This window comes from Carassius gibelio, chromosome B20 (assembly GCF_023724105.1).
Source record: "Carassius gibelio isolate Cgi1373 ecotype wild population from Czech Republic chromosome B20, carGib1.2-hapl.c, whole genome shotgun sequence".
Lineage (NCBI taxonomy): Eukaryota > Metazoa > Chordata > Actinopteri > Cypriniformes > Cyprinidae > Carassius > Carassius gibelio.
Window position 1 is genome coordinate 22,962,471 of NC_068415.1, and position 12,542 is coordinate 22,975,012.

Sequence of the window (12,542 nt, forward strand, 5' to 3'; positions counted from 1 at the left end):
TTGTGTCGCAGGTTAGCCTCTGCTCCGCCTCTGTGCGTTCTTGTGTTATGAAGGAGAAGTGTCTATGGATAGTGATTTGCAGAGAGGATGGAAGCTTATGCTAGCGCAGAATTGAATTGTCATCAACTAATCTGTTCGTCCAGCAAACATTCAGTGTAGGTTCATATCAACTCAACTGGCCACAGAAAATATCTTTCCTTCGGTATCAATGCATTAGAGCATGTAGCTGGATCAGAATAGTAAGGGGACATTATTCACAAGCAGTGACAGAATCAGTAATTCATACACAAAAGTTTTAACAAAAAACTAACACATAACTAGTCTAAGCAAATAAAGGAATAAACATACACTCATTCACGCATACATAACAAGGGGAACTTAAAGTGGATGATTGAAGCCATTAGAGAAACCAGAGAACCAGACGAGTTAAAAACCATCAGTGCCATTTAACAATGGGGTCTACAGCTTGTACTAAACTTTTGTATTTTGTACAATACTTGCATTTCCTTGATTGTTGAACAAGTGTCTGGATGCAGTATCAGATGAATGTTTTGATGGTTTGTTCTGGTTCTGTTTATTCTGGCTCGGTGGTGATTGGGAGAGGTTTCTCCCAGATGAAGGTGATGAGAGAAGAGAGCAGAGTTTGAGAGACGACAGCTGGAATCCGAGGATTTTTGGTGAATGAAAAGAAGAGGCTGTGGCCTGGCATAAAGCTTCGGGGTCCAGAAAAAAACTTCTAGCTCAGCAATCCTCATTTTCTCAGTATCTAAAAGAGCTTTAGACTGAGCTGTGTCGAGGCCTCTGGAACTTCGCAACCAGAAGATGGAAAAGTGATGAGAGATGAGTGAAGAGACTAAAAAAAGCGAAGCGGGTCACTGAAGTGAGGCTTTAAGTTCTGTGGAGGTCACACGTCTCAGGGGTCAAAAAGTCAATGGTGACTTGCACTTCTGGAGGGAAAGTTTACGACTCTGTCTCTGAACGTGGTCATTTGCATATGTAACTGGATTGGATGTTGAAGCAAATATACTAAAGACTCTTAGAACACATATCTTGGCTGGGGAAGTCGTGGCCTAGTGGTTAGAGAGTTTAACTCCTAACCCTAGGGTTGTGGGTTTGAATCTCGGGCCAGCAATAACATGACTTAGGTGCCCTTGGGCAAGGCATCGAACCCCCAACTGCTCCCTGGGCGCTGCAGCATAAATGGCTGCCCACTGCTCCGGGTGTGTGTTCACAGTGTGTGTGTGTGTGTGTGTGTGTGTGTGTGTGTGTGTTCACTGCTCTGTGTGTGTGCACTCTGGACGGGTTAAATGCAGAGCACAAATTCCTGAGTATGGGTCACCATACTTGGCTGAATGTCACCTCACTTCACTCACATAGGTATAAACATGCAATATACACTCTCAATTAAATCATCATAAGACAAATAAATAGAAACCAAACATGGTATAGGTGAGTTTACATTAACTTGTGTTCTATCATAAGCATGCATGAAACAGTATACAATACACAAGACCATATACAAGGAGGTAGTAATCATACACAAAGACCTGGGGATATGTATGATAGGAAAGTCAGAGAAATGTGTCTATGAATTAATGAAAGAAGGCATTTCCTATAGCAGTGTGTGTCTGTTTTAGAGAGAACTGTGTAGGGAGGAAGATTCTCTCTACATACTTTCAGGGTGTAAAGTTGAGGTGTCCTGGCCTGGAGATCGTACACAGACATATAGGCGCAGAGTCTGGTGTTGGGTGAGGGGTCTGTGATTGTTTGTTATTCTAATGAAAAATTGATTTGTTAAATTTAATGAACAATTATGTCTGCTTGGTCCAAATGCTCGATGTATTATAGGCTATAACTGGTCTGAACAAAAAACGGCAGATCGCTAAACAAAAATGCTAACTCACTTTCTGACGAATGTGAAAAAGGAAGAATGGAGAATTTTGCCTGAAATAAATAAAATAATTATTTATAAGGATATTTAACATTGTGTATTCTTTTTCCTCTACCTAAAAATGGTGCTTTCATTTTTGTCCTCTAATATATATATATTTTTTTTGTAAAAATGTTATGGGACAAAAACAGAGGTAGCCAGAAGATCAATAGAAATAACACAGCAGGATTCCCTTGGTATCAGACCAGATGAAACATCCAATTTCAGGTAAAGTTGTAAAAATCCTCTGGTCATCTAAGGTCTCCTGGTATATACAAGTCATTATATGGTCACTCTCGACTGAGATTGGTGACAACTAACAGCTGCACAAATGCACCGCACACCCCTTCAGGGTAGAGTTACCCCAAAACTCTCTCCTGTAATGATCTCATTATGTGCTGGCCGCGTCCAGTGATGTCTTTCTTGATTAGTGCCTCTCCTACATTCCTCCACGCCAGGAGGAGATTGCTGATTCTGATCTTTCTTTCTATAAAGGTCACGTCCGTACCCTGGGGCAATCACAGGAGGAAACTGCACACGGCTGCTGTCCTGCTGATCTCCTGTCAGTATAGCTGACCAGAGTTCAGTGTAATGGATCTGGAGGTAATGAAAAGAAAGTGGCTGATGGCCGAAATACCAGTTTGTGTTTCTAAGGTCCAAAACACAGTTAAGTATGTGAACCCAAACGCTTCCAGCAACGCAGACTCGATTTCACGCGTCGCTGTTTTCCAAAATGTGTCAGAACAAGGTCTACAGTAGCTGGAGAAGTCTATATGTTAGCAATCCCATTTATCTCATTGGTAGTTGCTGAGCTAGCTTTAATAGTTAAAGCTGCAGTCCGTAAATGTTTGGGTTCAAAATTTACAAAATACACCATGAATCCATTTTCCAAACCGTGTTTTCGGCTTGTCTTGAATCACTACGGTATTTTGTGTAATAAGTGTTTATATTCGCCATAGACATAAACAAAGAGAAGTAGCTCCAGCTAAAATGTTCTTCCGCAAGACACACACAGTTCTGTTTATTAACCACTAGAGCACCAAAAGTAACATTTTAACAACCAGCTACGTAAATCATAGCACAATTTTTCATTTAAATAATACTGGGTAGCAAAAATCTGTGACCAACTTTTTGTGAAATCTGCGGCTGACCTCACAAAAACTGAATCCAAAATTGTGTGGATTCTAAAGAAATTGCTCGATTTTATAGGTTTGGAAGTCATTTCAACCAAATTATTAAAACAATCACCTTTAAAGAGCCATTTGTTCATAAAACGGACTATACGCTGGTTGTGTTATAAATTTATGAATGCAGCCTGTGTAGATTACACAATAAAAAATGTGCTGCTTTGATTTACTTTGAGGTTTCAAGACCTTTTATCTCAGTACATCTGTATCTGGCTGCAATCTTAAAGATGAATTCATCTGGCATGTCATTATAGATTCAGCAGCTGGCCAATCATTCACATCTGCGTTTACATAAAGTATGTTTCTAGCCTAAGTCTTCATATTTTGTCGAAGATACACAGAAGCTACACTCAGTCCAATATGCTGTGTTAATATCAAGGAATTTTCCATATTGATTTTTCACCATATAATATTTCTATTTTGAATCAACGTATAGCTTTGTATTGTGTTTTAGGACTGAAGGAAAATATACTGGTAATTTTCTGCCAGGACATTATCCAATAACAGTGTAGGCTAGATTAAAGAATATTGAAACTGCACTCGCATTTAATTTAACCTAGGTGATGTGGTAGAAAGTGAATCATGTTTGGTTTCAGTATTACTGGCTTAATTTTTCTTCTGTCCCACCCATGAGGCCTTGGTTTCATCAGCAGAACAGTTATTTCAGAGGCTGTGGCACTTAACACAGTCCAGCTTTCGAGTCTAAATTTAGTAGGGCAGTCTGTACCCAGAATAGGACAGCCCAGCCCAACCAGACTGCCTGCCAAGCTCTTCTGACAGACATGCGGCGCATTAGACTGTCAACATCTCTGGTGCACAGGGAGTACTGTCGCTCCACGCTGACAGGCACAACAGAGTAGTTCCTTCTGCACCACACTCTGTGTTCCCCCTCGGGCTGTCACTGTTCAGACCACCGGCCTGTGGGACATTTCAGTTTCCTGTGGACTCAACACCATGAAGAGCACCGCTGCTATCTCTGTTTGAGAGCTATGAGTCAGTGTTGCTAATTCTGATAGTCTAAGGTAGATGTGCTTAGAAAGTAGATATCGTAGCGGGATAGTCCCCCGTGTGGCAGCCAGCTGGGGTGGGTAAAAACAGTCTGGCATGGTAAAAAGTGAGCACTTTTACCAGACAAGTAACATAACTAGGCCCACACACATTTCTTTTAGTACCGAATATGTGAGGAAAATGTGTGAAGTTCTGCAAAATAGATTTAAAAGTGTGGAAATGTGTTAAATGGAGCCGGGAGCACTTTCAAATCAAGTGCTTTGGTGATTTTGGAATTTGAAAGCAAATTCGGATTTCTTTAAAGCCCCCATGATATCAAATTATTGCTGGGTGATAATTCGATAATGATAAATATCGCGATATAAGAGTTCGATAAATGTTCAATATAATGTTTATGCCGCAAAAGAATGAAACGGTTTAAATTGTGCCACAGGGACTATTTATCCGATCGGATCACAGATCAGATGTGTTTACTCGTGAATATGAAGCAGCGCTGTGAGAACCAGCGTGAAGCGCTTGAATGGCTCAGTGATTTAAACTAGTTTAAAGCCAAACAGGAGAAACACTGTGTGCAACGAAACCATCGGAAGGCTTTTCAATCTACAAATCGCCATCATTTGCTATGGATTTACTGTAGTTCATTGATAATGAACAAAATGTTACCTTTGCATCCTAAATCAAGCTACTATCAAATGTGCATTTCTAAAAGACAAAAAGTGATATTATTATTATTAATATTATCAGGCAACCCAAACCTGTTTCTTGATTTGAAACAATATCACTCATTAGAGCATGCAGAAACTAAGAAATTAATTTATTTTGTAAAGGAAAATTAATGGTCTGGTTTCTACAACTTTCACTTTGGAGCAAAAATCTGACTTTAAACTTGAAAGAAATAAAGATATTTACATTTATAGTAATACTTATCGATATCGACAAATTTTTTGGGCCAAAAATTTGTCCAATTAAATTTAGTCCACTTTTTCAAGAAGTATCTTTCCTATTCATTTTTACCATAGGGATTTTTGGAAGTCTTTGTTTAAGTAGTAGTTGACTGGGTTTTTTCTAGGCTTGATTGTGTTTATGGGGGAAATTCTAACATGTGTTCATGCTTCGTTATTTTAAAAATGTAAAAATGTAACTTTTTTCCACACTGGTCTGTCCCATTTCTCACAGAAGCCTCAATTATTTCCTGTTATTGTGAAGCCCTTCCCTCAAAAATACGCGATGGGCTGAGATTGGTCAGCTGGCTCAGTGTGTTGTGATTCGCTAAAGCGCCTCTAAAGCGCGTCTGAAAATCCCGCCCCTCAAGCTCAGAATGTGCTCTGGTTGTATTCCATATTGCTTATCAATTTGAACACGATTGAGACACAGAGAATATTAATGAAGAGGATCGCACAGAACCTGTCAATAAAAAATATGCAGGTCAAATTAAATCTTTCTTTAAATATTTGTTGTACTTTAAAAATCTATTCCCTATTGAGAAAATTAATGAAATTTTCATAGGAATGCACCAAATGTTTGCAAACCAAAACTGTCTGGCCAAATATAGCAAAATAAGCTCTGACTTATTCATTTTAAGTTAAATTGTGCTCATGTCTCCTAGAATGTGAAAAATGTTCAGTGTAAATTTATGCAATGGTGAAAAAATTGCCAAAAAAACCCGCAAAAAACGTGTTTAATTATTCGGCCTTCAGCCCAGTGCTCATTTTGTTCGACTTCGGGCGAGAATTTTCATTTCGGTGCATCCCAAAAATTTCTACCTCTAGAACCTGCCGGTTGCTATGTATAAGAACACGCCTCCCACTAATATTAAACGCCTTTGACTAGAAATAACAAACCATAGGTTAAAGAATGTAATGTAGATTAAAGTTGAAACGTGATGTAAATTAATATCACCCCTACTTCCTGTTTCAATACACACAGGACTGAAAACTGCATCCATCAAGCAATTTTTATGGGGTTTGTAATAAACTAACATTCATTGTGCATTTAAAAATTATAACAAAGACTCTTTCACATGATTCATTTTAACATTTCCCAATGCACTGAGCTCTACAGACTGAAGCGTCAAGCACATGACACTACCAGGGTTGTGCCTGGCTAAAATCCAAACATTTGCTGCTTTCCTGCCATCAACCACGTAAAATTGCCTTTCCATGAAGGTATCTGCAAATCAAAGCTGCATGTGACACTTCCATTTGAAGGGGACTTTTTCCGCAACACTGAAAATTATTAGCTCTACCTGTTGCTGAGGGTACTGCATCCCTCCCATGCCCACTTGGCCACGCCCCTGTATTCCCATTGGGTATCGGTGAGGAGTGGGTGATCCGTATGGCTGCCCTGGATATGTTCCTCCTGACTGAGAGTAGGGACTGTTGCCCATCGCATACATCTGAGAACGCTTCATGGCCATAGGGTCCATGGGTGCCACCTGTTGAGAGGAATATCAACATGTTAGCATAAAGAACAGCAATAGCAGTGATTTCCAACGTATGGGAGTCTGTGTGTGAACACATTTATGCAACTATTATGCCTGAGCAGACTGGAATACAAATAGCAATCATAAGGTTGAGCGGCTCAGTAAATGGAGAGATTCAGGGCAACGTGCCATCGACTGATATGGGGGGTGGGGGGGGGGGGTTAAGGTTTTCTCTCAAGTGTCTCATCTTTGCCAGAAAGACTGAGAGCCATCCAAGCTAATCTTCTCATGTCACTGCCAAATTCAAGCCAATTGAAGCAGCACTTACAGAAAATGTGACCAATTTGAGAAAGCCTGGGAGGCCACTATAAATGAACATTTTAAGCATCAGCAGTCATGCCAGAGTGCTCTGCTGTCTCTCTCTTTTACACACACACACACACACACACGTTTTCTCTGACTAGACAACTATATTGTCAATCGAGGGTTTAGAGCAAACAGAGTTTGTGCACCATTAGGCCATGCCTGGAGAATTTGTAGTGGAACATTGTTGGAAGTTTCCATGACATTCTTACTCAAGGAAGAATTGAAGTCAACAGTGACGAGTCTACTGTTTTAGAAACATGAGCCATTTCCACCTATAATTTATTCCTAACACTCCTCGTTGATGCGCTACGATCAAGTCCATCATTAAATCACCAATTAGGTACACAAGGTCATGCTATGCTGTGAAAATATTGTATTATGTGCAGCAGAGTGACTATATTCACAAACTAGAGTAGCCCAGAGTGTTTTCTTTCTTCATAGAAAGGTAATTACATACATAACACAAATATGAATAACACAAATATCCAATAGGGTATTTTATTAAACAAATACATGATTCCAAAAATATAGGTCTAGTCCCTGATATGTAAATAATCTAGGGAAGTGAGCGAGGCAGGGTTTCATTGTTCATAATGTCTTACTTTATTTACTTACATTCTTTTATTAATATCTAATGTACAACTTAAGTTTGTAAGCGACTCAGAACTTCAGCTGAAGATACTAGTCAACAAAGAAATTGGAACTTGGAAGAGTTTTCTTACAACCAGCATAAATTGGATATTTAAACGTAAATAATAAAGATTCAGGGTTTTTTAAGTAACAAAACATTTGCTTGCATCTTTTATCTAAATTTAGCACTTTATTTAACATCTGTGTATATAATGTACCAATCAAATGTTTGGGGTCTGTAAGATTTATTTTTATTTTATTTTTTACTTTTATTTACCACGGATGCACTGAATTGATCAAAAGAGACACTATTCAAGACTAAAGACATTTATAATGTAATTTTTTTATTGTAATAGTATTTCACGGTATTACTGTTGTTACTGTATTTTGATCGCCTTGGTCAGCATGAAAGACTCTCAAAAACATCCAAATATTTCACCATCCTCAAACTTTTACAAGGGACTGAAACGTTTTACATACACAAAATATAATAAATTGGTGAATTTCTGCCACTAATTACATTGTGCGTGGAGCCAGAGTGGCAGAGCAAGGCACACTTGGAGGCCTGGGGAAAGTGGACCACTTAAATGGGTTTCATGCTGAAGATAAGCCATTAACAACTCAAGTTATTCTTATAATAGCCTTTTTCTAAAAATGCAAATGATCATAAATGTCAACATCATTTTTGCGTATGTCTAAAGAATTGAAATCTGTCCCACTCAGCCTAACACGAACTCATTGATGTAATTCAACCCGTCTGCAATTTTATTCCAACCATTATTTCTGATCAAAGGCACCTCTAAATGTTTATTTATATGTGGGGCTCCATTTTTTTTAATTTTCCAGTGCAACATACATATAATTATTATTATAGTGTTATAATATTCTGTCATTTAACACAAATAGAAGGGGATTAAAACTATTTTAACCAGATACCTTTAAAAATAATTAAACAATTCCAGTCAGTATAGCAAAAAAATATAATACAATTTATCTAATAAAAACCAAAAGAGGTGCAGGGGAAAGCATGGAAGAATGCGGCTCATGTGATGTGATGAGGACACCACAAGAGTGATGAGAGAGGCCAACTGAGGTTTTTGTCTATTTTTTTACCTATAAACAAACATATTTTAATGTTGTTAACTGACTTCGTAACTCATGAATATGGTAAGGTACATCCAAAATGCTCTCAAGGCATCGTACAAAATTTGTCAAGAATGAATGCAAGGTGTGAGGGCTGCCAGGTGTCTTGGCATCTCTTCCAGTCATGTTCACTGGGCAGGCTTTGGGATTACCCTGGGCAATCCAGCACAAATGTTCTTCACGTGCCACTATGAAAGCATGGCTAATCTGCATGTGTAAAGGTCAGGACTGCTCATCCATTCAGAGAAGGACCAGAGCCAAAAAGTATCTGATCGCACAGATGCAGAACTGGGGAACTGAAAGCAGGCCATAGAAGGAAACATTTTAACTTTGTATTTTACCAGTTTTTTTTTTTTTTTTTTTGTCTACAAATGCAGATTTTGAACTCAAAGTAGACAATGCACATACTAGAAAAAAATTGTCAAAACATTGTTACACCAAATTGTTACACTATCAGCGTTTATTGTTTAACAAAGACAAAACCTAGAGCATTTGTCTGGCTGAATATTAATATATGCTAAACTATTCCAATAGATTCATCAGCTTTCCCCCCTGGACCTGCATAAAAACATATTAAGCAGCAAAGTCAATTGAACTTGAAAACTCTGCCAGCTGGACTGTGACATCCAAGGTTGTATCTCAAAACCAAGTACGCTGCCTATCTATAGTAAAGCATTTTTCAACATTATAGTCTCAAAATTTAGTGAGCTGGCAACCAAGATAGGATTTTCTGGCATTACATTTTTTAAACCCAGTGGGCTTCCTACCTAGAAAGCAATTCTGGGTATCACGGTCTCAAAGGCTAAGGCACAGCCTACCTAGACAGCATTTGGGATATCTAGTGCCAAAACCCAGCGTGTCACCTACCAAGTCAAATGTTTGGTATTTAATGTTCTCAAAACTTAGTAAGCCTCCTAGGTTTTGGAATAACATACAGCTTTAGTAACAACCTCACCTTATAATTTATTTATATTTTAATGTTGTGTTTATGTTGTGTTTTAAAACAGCCAGCACGGATAATATTTACAAATATAGCTACTAAATGTGAAAACATTAATTACTGCATTATGAAGCCAGACGGGCGCAATGGCGCTAACAATGCTAATCAGTAGCGCTGTTGTACTGAAAACACAGTCCAGCCCTTCGTTTTAGAAAGACGGTTCTTACTGGTGACAAAAAATTTAAAACAGAATCGAAATTTCGAAATAGAGCACAAAATCGCTTTATTTCAGTTGATTTCGGGGACGAAACACACAACAAGCGAATTTTATTTAGCAGAAGCGCAATGCTAGAATGTTCCGTAATTTGAATGGCACCGAACGAACGAGCTCTTTATCTTATTAACAACAACCTATCATTTATTCAATAACATGACACTGACTTTTTGGTAATACTGTTTTATTATTATACGGTCTATAAAAATATAAGCATCCCAGAATATCTTATCGCTGTATTAGGCATCTCTTAAAGCAGAAATGAAAGTCTCAGCGCAGGCTAACTCTCATGCTAACACCGTTAGCACAGTCACCTTGGACAGAACTTGACATGTTCTCCTGTCAGTCAATCCACACACAAGCCCAAATCCCAGAAAAATCACAACTATAACAGAAGGAAACAAACTCTATTCTATTCTATTCTATTCCACCACTTACACAGATCATTTGCATTGGATAAATATAAAAGCTGCACACTGTAAGATAGTAATACGAGTAGCATCAGGCCACGGCTAGACCTGCATGCGAAGCTTGACACACACACACATACGCAAGCTAAAATGTTCACCTGAGCTCTGCTGTTCCCGTTATTCCCGTGGCTCATGGCCGGGTGGTTTCTTTGTTGTGCTCCCCAGCCGTGGCTGGCAGCGGGGCTGTACGGGGAGCTCATGTCTTTGCCCAGACCCATGCCGGGCTGCTGCTGCTGCTGCTGCGGGGTGATGTAGTCCTGATAACCGCTGCCATACCCGCGCATCATCGGACTCGGAGAGGTCAGGAGCTGGTTTAGAGTGGGTGTAGCTCCAGAGGGGTGCTGTTGGTTTTGTCCGGGGAACCTCGGAAAGCCCCCAACGTTGGCACCGGGAGCTGGGGTATTCGAGGCCATAGCAGCCTTGCCATGACTAGCAGCAGCGGCATTAGGCGAGTTGGTAACTGGGCCTATCATGTTCCCCTGCCGCGACGGGCTCATCATACCGTATCCAGCGCCACCGTACCCCGGCCGGTAGTTGGGGTAGTGGTTGTACGGATTATTATGGTACCCTTCGTGGGAGTTTTGCACTTGATCCATGCTGCCCTGTGCTTGATGCATTAAAGCCGTCCTAGGGCTTTGTTGTCCGCCATGTTGATCAAAGCAAGGCCCTCCTCTTCCATTCCCGTAATAATGATTAAACTCAGAAACGGAGCTGTTCCCGCTTTGGGACGCGCTGCCGCCGCTGTTGTTGTTGTTGTTATTGTTGCTCGTTGGTCCGAAGTGTGAGTGCTCGTACCTGCTGCCCATCCGATCCCCCCCGGTCGTGGACGAGCGCTCTTCCTCGTCGCTTGTGTTCAGCAAACGCGGATGGCGATCGACCTGCGTCTCCAGAGCGTTTTCTTTCCCTCCATGCTGCTGTCGATCCCCGCGCACGGGTGTCGGGTGGATGTTGTTGTTGTTGTTGTGCACGGCTCGCTGCTGTGGCTGCTGCTGATGGAGTGATGCTTGCGACTGTTGCTGTGGAGGTGTGCGATGATGAGGCGAAGGAGGGGGATCTCCGCTAACAACATTTTTCACTTGATGATTCGCGAGCAGACCCGTTTCCATACTCGAAGACTTGGTTAAATGAGCAGAAAAGGCTGTGTGCGTTGATTCCCAGCGTCTGTGTTTTCGCAGAGACTATAGACGCATGCTGATGCCCCTCTACATTATTCATTGAGGCAGCGCACAGCCCCACATCACCCGTGCTCACTCACACCATTAGATTTGGGATCGTGGATGGAGCCCTTGCCAGCGCTGTCCTGTCAGGGGATGGCTGTGTGTCGCATGGCCACGATCGGTGAAAACAATTACTGAAGCGTTGAAACAGAGAAAAAATATATATATATGTGTGATGAAATATTATTTTAACTGATGGTGTTTCGGGTTGAGCAGAGGCGTTGATATATTTTCACATATTCAGAAGTGTATAGCAATACCAAACTTCCAATTCCCACAGAGGCAAATGTGAGCATGTATAAATGTGCCTCAGACCCCTACCGGAGCCCCTTTGCTCCTCCAGCGTGGCTTGATCAAGCATCTCCTCCAGCTCTCCACTGCTCTGCGCTGAGTCCGCCGGAAAACACGGACCGGGTGATTTGGAATCTATGAATCTCTGTATTTACATGTTAATTCATTCCATTTTAAATAGTTAACCCTTGAATAATGGTCCGGGCCAGTCTGACCCATTTTGATTTTCGAGCTGTCGGAAATACCAGTTACTCTTTGATTTGATTCTTGATATTCAAGAGACTCTTTCTCATTTAGGGTCATGGACATGCATGCAAAATGAGGGTACACTGATGTGTTTTGAAGTGCACACATCATTTTCTGATGATCTTGATGTTCACGGGTCAATTCGCCTTTTTTTCCCAAGGCAACTGTACAGACCCAAATTAAATACAGTTCTTGGGTATATGTTGATATTTCAGTGTTTTATCCTGGAAAGGGGGAAAAATAGTGTTGAAAAATACTTTCTCAGACCCAGATGGTAAAAGTGATTTTCTATTGTATATGTATATGAAATACTATTTAACTTATCTTTATCTTCCAGAATTTAGTACAACTTTTTCTCATTTATGGCTATGATCATGTCTAAATAAGTCATGTTCCAAATTTGAAGTTGATATGAAAA

General features: G+C 40.2%; 1 protein-coding gene across 6 annotated transcripts in view; it reads right to left on the minus strand.

Moving 5' to 3' along the window:
• Window positions 1-11,919, minus strand: part of LOC127983794 (AT-rich interactive domain-containing protein 1B) — an 81,334-nt gene extending 69,415 nt beyond the window's left edge. For 4 of the 6 annotated variants that reach the window (XM_052586130.1, XM_052586126.1, XM_052586129.1 and 1 more), the window contains exons 1-2: window positions 10,469-11,918; window positions 6,371-6,559 (exon numbers count right to left, since the gene is read on the minus strand). In XM_052586130.1, the coding sequence (XP_052442090.1) occupies window positions 6,371-6,559; window positions 10,469-11,476 (1,197 nt within the window). In that variant the 5' untranslated portion in view covers window positions 11,477-11,918. Of the gene's footprint in view, window positions 1-6,370; window positions 6,560-10,468 lie in introns of all 6 variants that reach the window. The other 2 variants (XM_052586128.1, XM_052586127.1) reach the window with 1 other exon arrangement.
• Between the last annotated feature and the right edge of the window lie 623 nt (window positions 11,920-12,542).